Source organism: Musca autumnalis, unplaced genomic scaffold (assembly GCF_047663935.1).
Source record: "Musca autumnalis isolate F117 unplaced genomic scaffold, ASM4766393v1 scaffold_5, whole genome shotgun sequence".
Lineage (NCBI taxonomy): Eukaryota > Metazoa > Arthropoda > Insecta > Diptera > Muscidae > Musca > Musca autumnalis.
In genome coordinates, this window is record NW_027412088.1 from 83,226,283 (window position 1) to 83,239,841 (window position 13,559).

At 37.8% G+C, this 13,559-nt stretch overlaps 1 protein-coding gene across 15 annotated transcripts in view; it reads left to right on the top strand.

The window, feature by feature from the left end:
- The first annotated feature begins 1,283 nt into the window (after positions 1 to 1,283).
- Positions 1,284 to 13,559, top strand: part of zip (myosin heavy chain 10) — a 155,612-nt gene continuing 143,336 nt past the window's right edge. For 5 of the 15 annotated variants that reach the window (XR_012408558.1, XM_073957058.1, XM_073957065.1 and 2 more), the window contains exons 1-2: positions 1,284 to 1,385; positions 2,625 to 3,035. Coding sequence is in view for 14 of the 15 variants with exons in the window: in XM_073957058.1 (XP_073813159.1) it covers positions 2,901 to 3,035 (135 nt within the window). In the remaining variant the exon portion in view is untranslated. Of the gene's footprint in view, positions 2,126 to 2,624; positions 3,036 to 13,559 lie in introns of all 15 variants that reach the window. The other 10 variants (XM_073957064.1, XM_073957060.1, XM_073957068.1 and 7 more) reach the window with 7 other exon arrangements.

Sequence of the window (13,559 nt, forward strand, 5' to 3'; positions counted from 1 at the left end):
TCTGACCACCGACTTTATGTATGTTGAAACGAATATGTGTGCGAATGAAACACGAATAACTAATATTTGGTCTGTTCCAGAACCTGCAAGAAGCTACTATTTTTTACTACGATAACATTTTTTCCTTTATGTTATCGAAACAAATAGTAAAAATTAGTAGATTCTTGCAGTACTGGAACAGACCATTTGTTGTAGGTGTATCCCACTGCTGCAACTTTGCAAAAAATACGCTATGGAATAGATATTTGAAATTAATAGTACTGTTAAGGCCTGCGTACATAAGCTGCTCTGCCTGATTGCCTTGCTTTCCTGCTTCATTTCTGACATAATAAAAATAAAAGAATAAAGAAGGCCGAGCAAATTTCGAACTGGGTTGCCCTTTTCTTTTTTATTCTTTTATCAGAAGCAAGCAAGGTAAGCAGGCAAGGCAGCTTATGTACGCAGGCCTTAACACTAGAGTTTTTTGCCGGGTTAACCCACTTCGAGTGGATTTATTTGAAGTTTGCGCAAAGGAAATGGCATTTGAAATCCAAACCCACTGGGTTAATTGGGTTATGTGTAACCGGGGTATAAAGGGAATTTCTTAAAGCTAAAGGCCAGAACAGAATCAATCGTCGCTTGCTTTGCTTGCTTTCCAAATGCCAAATTATAAAGGAATGCCAGAGTCTCCTAAAGGGGAACGCTGGGGGATTTGCAAAGAGGCTCTGGCATTCCTTTATAATTTGACATATGGGGAAGCAAGCAAAGCAAGCGACGATTGATTCTGTTCTGGCCTTAAACGTAATTATAATGCTTGATTTACATTTACGAAATCCACTCGATTTCAACTGTCAATTCCATTGATTAAACTTCAAAAGAAATCCAATTGATTTCAGATGAGTTTTCATTTGACGTATACACAAAGGAATTGACAGTTCAAATCGAGTGGATTTCGTAAATGTAAATGAAGCATAACGGTCCAAAAAATTTAAATTACAGTTGTCAATAAATACAACCATGGCCGGCTTTTGATATGTCAATATTCAGTTGGCCGGATGGTTTTCTAAAAGAAATACGCTTTACGTTATGGCTTGCAAATAAAAATTATTCACGAAAATGTGAATTTTCATTGATATCACTTAAGAATTAATGAGATTATTTATTATTAAGATATTTTCTATTTAAAATACATTTAAATAACAACATATATCAATTTTACTGCACTTTTGACAAAAGCATGGCGTATAACCTATAAAATTGATACTGCCATACGTCAAACTTACGTTTAGCTATGGTGAATAGAAGATGCACAAATTTAACGAAACCCGCCCAGCAGAATAGTGCCGAATTGTCAGTCATAGAGTAGAATTTTTGTGCATTTTTTGAAGCGATTAACAAGAAAAAGGGTGAATAAAATTGAACAAATTTAGAGACATGACAATGAAATAAGAATTGAAATTTGTCATAAAAACAATTTAATAAAAATGAAACTGAAAAACATAATTTATTAGCGGTGTTTTTTTAATGTGTTTGTTGTGTTGTGTGTGGTGGCTTACAAGAAGTTTAGTCATCAAGTCATTTCGGCAAACGGGAGAAAGGCAAACGACGAGATAAAGAATTTTTTGGAGAAGTTGTGAAAATGATTAGTTTGAAATGTTAAGTCTTTTATAAACTAAATGTCTGACATTTTATTTAAACAAATATATGGGCTTGTGGTAAAATAAAGAGTGGATTAAAAGGACGGCTGGTTTTGTGCAGACACAAACACACACACACGACAAAGGCATTTGTTTGCACGCTCCATACGACGAACCGACAAAACTTAACGAAGATTTTTTTGTGCCGCATAAAACAGACACACTCAAAAAAAGAAAAACATTAAAAAAAAATCATTTTTGCATTGATTGTTGCTGTTGTTGTTGTGCTGAGTGTTGGCCTTGCTCAATTCAAAAATACTCTTACTTGAAACCGTTGTGCTCAATCAGTCTTAAAAGTGCAGAGTGACAAGACAGTCGCTCAAATTGGATTTACCGGATTGTGTGAATAATTTATTTTCGTTTGTTAAAATTTATATTTCTTAAAAAGAAAGAAGAAGAAAAAACCAACCACATATTTTTATTATTTTTATTTGATTTGTGTTAAAAAGGCAAGCATAAATGAATTGAATGCATATAATAAATGTGTCAATAAGTCGGGAGAAAATAAAAGTGACAACTAACTTGGATTGAGTGAAAATTAAATTCTAATAAGAAAGAAAACAATTGATGGATCATAAATTGGGTCCGATTTATGGATTAACAAACAAAAAATTGCCAACAATTGACAGCTGCAACAATCTCCATCCATCAAACAGCAACATCATCGTCTCGCCGTCATTGTGAAGAAATGTCAGATGGTTTTCTTCTTTGCAGGAATTAAAGAGAGCCTTGTTCTCTTTTAATTGTTAACAGAACTCTCTTGCATTCCTGCAAGGACCCGGTTTTCATTGGGACATTACTCTCCTTTCATAGCCGACTGACATTTTCTTTGGGAACGGCGGCCGCCAGTAATTGGAGTGTTTTGTGTGAAACCAACAACAACAACAAAGTATCTTGTCACACCTTTTCAAACAGCAAAATAATAATTTTTATTTATTTTTATTTTAGAGTTTAGATTAGACAACGAATTTTTTTTATATAAAACATAGTTTTTTTAACCTTACAATCAATTAAAAATCAATTCAAAACGAATATCAAAAATTAAGTGTTTTTTTTAATTGTGTTGTGTGAGCGTCGTCATTGTGTCTTAAATTAAACAAAACAAAAATCTAAAACCTAAACAAATTCCAAAAATTATTTGAAACCAATTTGCCAACAGCAAATCCAACAAATTTCCGATTTAACGAAACCAGAGACCCCCCAAAAAACAACTTCTCATCTACCATGGCTGATCAAGAAGTTGATCGCAACGATCCCGAATTGAAATATCTTTCGGTGGAACGTAATCAATTCAACGATCCGACCACACAGGCTGAATGGACACAAAAACGCTTGGTGTGGGTGCCTCATGAAAATCAGGTCAGTATCAAAGCAAAGCTTAAAAAATGTTATTTTAATTCTACAAAATGTTTAACAAGATTTTGTTATTGTTTAGAGGGTTTTTTAAGCTTTTAAATATAGTGGTGTTCTTTCATCTACCCCGCCCTCCCTCTCTCTCGATATTCCATCTTTCGACAATTTTAAGCCACATTTCTTTAAAAAAACAACAACATTTACCATGATTTTGTTGTTGTTCTGGTTTTATGCTGTCATCTCACACATTTTCTTGTTCTTTTTTTTATTATTTTTTACCTGGTCGCTTTGGCCCTGTCACTGTGATGAGGTGGCTGGCTAGCTGCCTACCTTTGCTTGTGACTCGTGAGTGCGTTGCTATTGCTTCGATAGAGTAGTGTTGTGCTATATTGTCTGTTATGTTTAAAAATTTAACTTTTTTCAAAATACATAACCGGTTATCTCTGACTCTCTGGCTGGCTGACTGACTAACTAGCCGCCCGCCCCAGCATAAACAAGCATAAACACCTAACCACACAAGAACTCTGTACGCTGGAGTTTCGTTATTTTCTTGTCTTTTGGCTGGGCTTTACTTTCTTTGAAACGACAACGAAGTCTTTTATTTTTTGGGGGATTTTGTTGTGGGGATACTTACCCAGATGTTGAGAGTGTCTTTTCTTCTTTTGGGTATGTGTGACTCACAACCAACCAAACGACGACGACCAACGAGTCAAACAAATATAATCATAACCAAACAAACAACCAACCAACCATCCATCCAACCACTACAAGTAAAATAATTTTATCATGGACAGAGGCTAGCACCATGGATTATTTTATTGACAAAGAAATCTTCTCAGAATTGAAAAAACCTTGTTATTTGGTTAGTTTCATTCAGCCCTCCTCCCATAAAAAAATGAAATAATGACTAATCAATGATTGGTATTTTGGGAATAATTCAGTATTTCACAACTTTCTCCGCACACCCTTTTGGAGCTAAATAGAGGACCTCTTAGTCAACACCTCTGTAACATTTTCCATAGTGATTTTAATTTCTTATCTTGTCAAGGGAGGGAACAGGGAATGGGTTGCACAATGTGGTATCAAAGGTCAGATTGTTTGAAACCTTTTGCAAACCGGTTCCAGTTGACATCTGAGACCCAGAATTGAAAATACTTTGTCATTTGGGTAGTTTTATTTACCAAAAAAAGAAAGGACATTTCATTTTCTAGGTAGAGAACCTCTTAGAGTGGGGGCCCAAACCCCACCTGACAACATAATTGGCAATGAATTATCAACACATTAGGGGTACTTCTCAGTCGTTCTATCTATAGATCGATGGTTCTGATAAATGTCTCGACATCAACTGGGTCTCGGTTGCAAAAAGGTTTCGAGCAATTTGGTCTTTGATCCCGCATTGTAGAACACATTCTCTGCTCCCCCCCTTAGAAATTAAAGGCATATCTTTCCTTTACCGACCCACCGCAGAAAATTATGAAAAAAATTACCACAGATAGTGCTTTGCATGCCGATTCCAACAATGTATTTCTTTTGTTGGGGAAATGTATACTTACCGAGATATAGGCCTCCGAAGTTCCGAAAATTCCCTTGTTTACTTGGGAAAAAATTTACGATTTAAAAAAAGTTTGTTCGAGTAGCCGAAATTCGCTCCTGTCCATAGGAGAAAGTCTTAAATCCCCGGCCGAAGGCCGGCTACTTAAGAATACTTGCGATTTAAAACAAAATTTTTGGATTTTTTCTGCGAAGGGTCGGTAAAGGAAATTTGTTCCAAATTAAATTAACTAAGAGGTAGGTAGGATATCTAGGACACACAGCCCTGCTCAAAACGGTGTTCTTCTAGTTGGGCATTGGTATCCAGCAATGGCATTATTGTAACAAAATAAGGGACTTAACGATCTCCGGGAACCCAGTCTAACAGGTGGAACCAAAACTGGTCATCGTGTCGTTGTCGTCTACGAAATCTGACCGGAGACTTTTTTCTTTCCAAGAGGAAATTAAAATCCATACAGTGAATCTTCAAAGTGTTGCCTACGGAATCGACCTGAAAGCTCTGTGGAGGGCAACCACACTCTACAACACTGATGCACTCGCCTTTAATTTAAATTAAGTCTCACCATACACGAACATACAGTAATACCCTCTCCGTGTTCATCTCCGCTCTTGAAGTTTTGTAAATAATCCCAAAGAGGCGCAGACTGACACATGTTATTGTTGCTCTTTTGCAATGGTATACCAGGGTTTGAGTTCAGGTCTCAAGTCATTACACACGGGGAATTTAAAGTCTATGATGTCTGGCTCGAGACTTTTTTTCTAATAAAACATAGACCTCATCTCCCTTAGCAAGAGGGAAGTAAACCCCATGCAGTGGATCTTAAAATTGGTGCCTGTGAGAAAGGCCTGGAAGATCTGTAGAGGGCAAACAACCTCTTGGAGCTCTCTAAGTAATTCCAAAGAGGGTGATATAGCTGACCCAGTGCACCATGGTTTGAGCCGTTAATGCGATAATCGTGTTAAACCTCTTGAAGACTTGACACAGAACACATGCCACCCTTCAAGACATCCACATTTCAAGACGGGACAGACCACAGTCTCATTAATTCAATGTATAACCTTAGGTCTAAACCGCCCACCCGCATAGCTTACCACAGATCGGCCTATTTCTTTGTAAGAGGTCAAAAAGTTTTCTTTGTCAGCACCCCAAGTGCTGCCGGCCAGCGATTTCAGGACCTTGTTACTACTACTACTACTACTCGTTCTGTCGCAAATAGCTGTGGCTTTAACTTCGATCTATTAAACTTTACACCCAATATCTTGAGGTAGTTGGTGATCGGAATCAGGGCACCATCGACCAGTATGTTCAGGGGGAGTCTTATTTCGACGGTCCAGGTGGTGAACAGGGTGGCAGTGGATTTATCGGCGGATATTTTCATATTAAATTTGTTTAGAACTGCATTAAGTCATCTATGTAGACATTTATCCTATCACATATATCATCGATCTCAAGACCCGAAGCCAAAATCGTACAATCATCCACAATAATTACGATCACTTTAAAAAGGTAGAGGCATAAAGTTTCGGAGATGTCACACACCGCCTTGGGGAACTTCCATTTTCACTCTACTTCTTGGAATTCTTATTTCTGAATTCCACAAACTGGAGTCCATACATATAGTTGATTATCCAATGTTTCTAAAGCTTGGCACTGTCGACCGTATCTAAGACCATGTATGTTCGGTCGCACGACCTGTTCTGGTTCAGTCCTCAACAGATATGTGTGGATATGGGTGTAATATCGTTGTGGTGCTGCAGTTGGAAAACTGCTTTTCATCATGGGGAGGAGTAGTCTCTTAGGAGGAGTAGCTCTCTGCGGTGATTGTTAATGGTAAGGTTATAAAGAAGGTTGGCCTGTTTACGGACCCGATGATAGGAAGGTGGACTGAGCCAAGGGAAATATCGGGTTGCCAGTGGCAATCTCCTCTTATCCTCCCAAGAGCGTCTTCATTCACCGTGAGGTGAGGGCCACAATTCCGGGCAATGTTTGGGGACCAACTGCTAATAGTTTTCTTGGTAACGAGGTCGTACCAGAGACTTAGGTCTGTTGTCCTAGTCTGGTAATAGGTGTCGGCCCCTTTGTGGGAGTATCGTGGTCGTTGTGATTGTACCCAAATCGCGGGTAATGTCTGCATGGTAACCAGCTGTCTGAGCAATAGAAAATTAGGAATTTTAGATGGGTCCCGCACCAAACCAAGCTGGCCAACAGGAACAAACACTTAAACACAATTGGTACCTCACAACGGCGCAAAGGGCACCGGTTGGTCGCTTGTAAGCAGCTCAGTGTTGTGTGTGTTGTGTTAAACCGGAAGTTAGGTACCAGTTATACCCTTTACTGGCTATATCAATACATACAATACATGGAGCATTCCATGTTCCATGATTTTTATGAAATTTATAAAAAAAATTAAATTTTTTTGAAATAAAAAAAAAATTAAAACTTTTTAAAAAAATTGTATCCATTTTTTTTTTAATTTTTTGTATTTTTTAAATACTACATACTAAAGACTCAAAACCAACCACATTTTGATGAAAAATATAAAAAAGACTCAATTTTTTGAGATTGACCTTGAATTCCTCTGCAACTTCTAGACCTAATTCGAATTCATTTAATGTATCGGAACGCTGATTATGACGAACAAAAATTTTTTTTAATATCTTTATCCGTTCAAAAGTAACAGAGTTTTGACGAAAACGATTCTGAACCACTGTGCGCCTTGGGATTGGGGCTCATCAGCCACTTTAGCAATTGGTTCCAGAGGTTTTTAGAGGTCTTGCTTGCCATCGAAAGAAGCACGTCGTTGTAATCACCCAGTAAAATTTGAATTAAGGGGTTCCACGCGATGACGCGATTTCATGTCATCTTTCGCATTGGTTCAAATGAAGTCGTGAAAGATCCGATCTTTTTATTGGTGGAAATGACATGCCAAAGGGTTTGTGAAAATGACATGTCAAAGCATTGGTGTAAATGACATGCTTTGGATCCAAAAATGAATACCTATAATCTTTTGGGGTCCACGCTCATATAAAATTCATCGATGAAGATGCAAAAAAGATGACATGCCAGATCACTTGTACCCTTGATTGAATGTCATCTTTGGCATCGAACATTTTGCTGGGCAGGACCACAAGAACTACATTCGGTAAAAACTTATAAACGACGCTAGAACAGCCATTAAATTTCACTTAAGCGAAAATTGTGAATTTTTGTGGGTGTCATGTTTATATATGAAGAGTCCCTTCAGCTGGTCTATAAAGACTCCCATCTATAAAGACTCCCCTCAGCTGGTCTATAAAGACTCCCTTCAGCTCGTCTATAAAGACTCCCTTCAGCTCGTCTATAAAGACTCCCTTCAGCTCGTCTACAAAGACTCCCTTCAGCTCGTCTATAAAGACTCCCATCAGCTCGTCTATAAAGACTTCCTTCAGCTTGTCTATAAAGATGCCCTTCATCTCGTCTATAAAGACTCCCTTCATCTCGTCTATAAAGACTCCCTTCAGCTCGTCTATAAAGACTTCCTTCAGCTCGTCTAAATAAACTAACTCCTGCTCGTCTATAAACTTTCTTCAAAGACTCCGTTCAGCTCGTCTATGAAGACTTCTTCCCGACCGTTTATAAAGACTCTTTCAACTCGTCTATAAAGACTCCCCTCAGCTCGTCTATGAAGACTCCATCCTGATTGTTTATAAAGACTGTTTTCAACTTGTCTATAGAGACACCCTTCAGCTTGTATATAATGAAAGACTCTCTTCAGCTTGGATAGTATTTGGATGTCAAACGAAGCAAAAATTCTACAAACATCTCTATTTGCCCAAAAGTTACAGACTTTTGACCAAAAAATGCTACACGGAATCACTGTGCATGATTTTATGATTTTGTCTTGTCGGAGTTTTGAATATACGACCTTCATTATACCAGCCTTGCATGCTACACCATGTTTTCAACATAAATTTCACAAAATTGATTCATTTTCACAAACATAAATTCACTACAAAACCAATAACAAAATCTCAACATTACAACCAACCAACAATGATGACTAATATCTTCCAAATATAGACATAAAACAAAACAAACATTGAGTTTAAATGAAATGTCAATATTGTGTCACAATATTATACGAACGACAGTTTTCGACCATATTTAGATGGTGTGACTTTTAGACAGTTGATCATGGAGCTATTTTTTTTTTTTGTCATTCCACATATGGTTAAAATCATAATCGCAGCAAGATAAATCAATAATTTTTTGGTGATTTTTCATACTCATTGAAATGCAGAATAGAATTGAAAATCGTGATTGAAAAACACAAATTGAAACACCTGTTTATTGATGCCATATTTGATGAACATAAACTAACATTTTGATTTACTAAAGAAAAACTTAATAACACAAAAAATAATAATAAAACATATGGTTGTGACATGAAAACCACCATGGACTTATGTTTCTATTAGTGACTAACATTTTGTTAATTGGTTGCAAATGGTGGAAATACAATTTGTAGCACTTGAAAACAATAATTTCCTTTGTTCTTCGAATTTTCTTTTGTTTATCTTTGGCATTATTTATACCTGCTCTTCCTCCACTTAACAACAATAAAAAGTAAACAAAAAACATCTTTAGATTCCCCATTCCTCCTCATTGTGCATTATGTTAAAAATTTCCATTTTGTTATTTTTAAACAAATAAAACATTTCACTTTAAGGTTATCAATTTTTTTTCCTATCCCCTCCCTCAACCCAAAGCAACTATAAAACCTGTTACACAGGATGATGATGATGTTGCCACCACCATCATCATCGCAATTACGATGAGTAACCCACACTTTATTTAGTGTGGTAACCAAACAAAGAAATGATAATATTGAATCACATTTCTTCTTTCCTAAAATGGTTATAAATTATGCTCAAGCAGAGGATGACGAGGAGGAGCGAGAGGAAGAAGCGCACTTATTCAAGTATTGTAAAATAGTTTCTTTATCATTTGGCATATTTGTTGTTTCTTTTGCTTCCTAAAGCAATCCACATATCACCCACCACTGCACACAGACACAAACATACCTCGGGTACTGTTTCTTCTGTGTGGATACTTGTTATAGAGTTGAGCCATTAATTTGTAAGGGTCCCAAAAGATATGACAAATGTTTTGTGTCAATATAAAGTGACTCAGACCTCTCTTCCGCAAATTTGGTTAACCAATATTTATTTTTAATACAATTTATTTATTTCAATTAAATGCGATCTGGTTAACCATTATTTGTTTTTAAATCTTATATTTGATATAAATGCGATTATATGTATTTTTTATACCCTCAGCATTTATGCTAACGAGGGTATATACACTTTCATACGGGCAAAATGTGCCTCATCGAAATAATGGCTTTAGACCCCAAGTATGTTTGGACGAAATGTGTTTCAGACAAATTGGAGTCGATCTAGCAATGTCCGTCCGTCTGTCTGTCTGTCCTGCTGGCTGGAGCGCACGATAACTCTCGAACGGATGAACCGATTCGGTTCAAATTTTGGCTTTAGTAATATTTTGCCCAAACTTAGTTCAAGTTCAAAAATAGTGACTATATATCACCAGTCTTGAGATTTGACGATATAGAAGTCATTATACCTAGTAGAGACGACTGGAACCGCAGTAACCCCCCTCTGGGCGGTCTGGCTATATATACAGACGGCTCCAAGATGGAGGAAGGTACCGGTGCCGGTGTCTACTGTGAAAATCTATCACTTGAACGCACATACAGGCTAGACAGCAACTGTAGTGTGTTCCAGGCTGAAATCTTCGCGATTTGGAAGGCGGCGGAATTGATTAAAAGTCTGGATGCAGAAATCTTTGAACCGGTGACTATCTATGTGGATAGTCAAGCGGCTCTTAAAGCCATCAAATCCTGTAACATCAAATCCGACGTCGTCCTCAAGTGTAGAGCAGCTCTGGATGCGCTAACTAACGGCTTTCGGCTATGTTGGGTACCTGGACATCGTGACTACCAGGGTAATGAAAAAGCAGATGAATTAGCTAGAAGAGGATCACAGTCCGCTGATCTAGCTATCACTGACTCTATCAAACCACCCATCTGTCACTTTTTCCAAAAAGTCGAAGCGTTCTCTGACGAAAGAGCCAGTGAATTGTGGCGCAATGAACCAAGGTGCATTGTGGCAAGATCCATATGGCCGTCTCTGTCAGCCAAAAGAACGAATTCGTTGTTGAACCTGAGCAAAGCGGAAGTGAAGGTAACGACGGGAGTCATCACTGGACACTGCTATGTCAGGGCCTTTACCATTAAATGGGATAGGGATGTTAATGACTACTGCAGACTCTGTGAGGATGAGGAGGAGTCGGAGTCGATCGAACACCTCCTGTGTCGTTGTCCAGCTCTGGCTCGTAGACGACACAGACTAGTGGGTGTTCGTTTTCCGCCGTCTCTAACCTTCTACTCAACTGTGGAACCTACTGTAATCTGCAACATCGTTAAAAATCTAAAGTGGCTGGGACAGCGCAACCTAAACGCGTAACGCTTTGTCTTTTCGATTAGTCTGCCTACCTTGTTTTCTTATCTGTTTCTTAGTTCTTTTAATTCTTTTTATTCCTTTTTATCTATTTATTCTATTTTTTCTATTCTATCTCTCTTATCTATTCTTATCTCTCTCCACTTTTCTAAAGGATGATCACAATGGACCATAAGGTCTCCGAGTGGCGCAGTCACATTTAGTGGCTGCACATCCTCTAACCTAACCTAACCTAACCTAGTTCAAGTTCGAAGATGAGCTACATCGGTCCACACCTTCCTGTACCTCCCCCACAAATGTTCGAAAATGTACGGAAAGTTTGTGCGCACGATAACTCTTGAAGGAAGGTACCGATTTGGTCCATACTTTGTCTAGCGTAAACGTTCTACCAGAGTAATATGAGGTTCCAATATGGTCTCAATAGGTCCACTCCTTCGGGTATATCCCACACAAAATTTCGGAAAAGTTCAGTTTAGGGCCATCGCTCGAATCGCTTTGATTTTTGTTTTAGCAACTTGTATTCACTGCCCTCCATACGACGGTACAAGTTTCATCAGGGGCAAGTCCATACTTCCTGAGAAAATAACATGAAAGTTGCAAAAAACCCCTATGACATCCTGTGAGGTGGTTGGAGCGCAAGATAACTCTCGAACGGATCTGCCGATTCGGTCCAAAATATGGCCTTAGTAATATTTTGTTCAAACATAGTTTAAGTTCGAAGATCAGCCACATCGGTCCGCTCCTTTAGGTACCTCCCCCACAAAAGTTCAAAAATGTTCGGAAAAATTGTTCGCACGGTAACTCTTGAAGGGAATGGCCGAATTAGTCCATACTTTACACATCCTAATATACATATCTATCAGATACAGATCAGGTTCACACAAAATTTCGGATAAGTTCACTTTAAGACCTGATATGGAATCACTTTGATTTTTGTTGAAGCAACTTGCATTCGCTGCCTCAATTACGATGGTAAATTTTTTTTCAGGGGCAAGTCCATACTTCTTGAGCAAACAGCCCGAAGAGTGTAAAAACCCCTGTGGCACCATATGTAGTGGCTGGAGATCCATTATTTTTAGCATCTCCTCAGCAAAACTTTTGACCTTTAATCACAATCAGCATTTTTGTCGGTTCAAACGCCCAAAATTTTTAAAACCCCCTAAATACATACGATTTTGGGAAAAATTTCTTTCAATATACACAGGCTGAGGGTATATCTCTGTCGGCAAAGCCGACTGATACTTTTTTACTTGTTTTAGATTCTTTTGCCGAATTAATAATAACATCCTGCCATTAACCACACATATGCGGTTAAATGGGCTGAATGCTCCTTTAAGGTTTATCTATTTTTATAAGAAATCTTACATGACCTAGATTGCATACATTTGACTTCGGGATTGGCGCTAATTTATGGTCATTAAAATCGAGACCATTTAGATCTTAATAATTGCATAATGGAACACATAACTTTATATCCGTTGATCTCCTGGTTTGACAGTGGAACGAAAGCGAAATCTTACTGATATGGGTTCTAGGCTAATGCTGCCTGCACCTGCTTCCGTGCTAGGAAGTCTTGAAAAACAATCTCATTTCTGTCCTGGTTTATATGGGGCTGACTTTAAACGTATTGTTTGTTGGAGGTTGTTTCTAAAAATAAATCAAACCAAATGGAGAATACTACGAAAATTGGTGGAAGAAGTGGCTTAGAGACTTTTCACCTTGGGCTTGATTAATCTACCATTTTCTGGAAGAACTATATGTATTAAAAGTAACACTATTAAAAGGGTTATAGAACGTAGCTTTAGTGAGAGAAAAAATCAAAATAAACAAAAAATGTGTTTTTACAAACATGCCCGAAGGGACACGGGAGACTTCTCTCATATAAACGAGTGCAACACGATTCATATTAGGACCATGATATGATATATTCTTTTTATAACCGTATCCGAACGGTGTGTCTTCCCAGTAAACCAAACTGTCCGAAAACGGACCGAAATCGGTCCGAATCTCCGATGCTGCTTTAGAGTATATGGAGTGGTTGACATGTTTTCGGACCGAAACTTCGGAAGAAAATCGAATGTTTCTTCTGGCATTTCGTTCCGAATGCGGTCCGAAAACGAAAGAAAAACCTCATTTCTTGCCATATGAAAATGATTTTTTATGGCGGCTTTTTTGGCTTCCCCACAAAAAAGATTATTACACAAAAAAAAAAAAAAAAAAAAAAAAAAAAAAAATAACTACTTGGACCATATTTTGCATAAAGCTAGCCAGATATCGGTGCTAAATTTCTGTGCAAGATCAAGCATGATTTGAAGTGTTTTAGTGCTCCATAAACACAAAAAACTTTTTTGTTGAATTATGTCAAACCCGTAGTAAATGAACTGTAACTCGATGAGTATAAGAGATATCAGCATGAAAATTTGACACAAGATAAAGTAGAAGTCTTAGAAAAAATAGAAA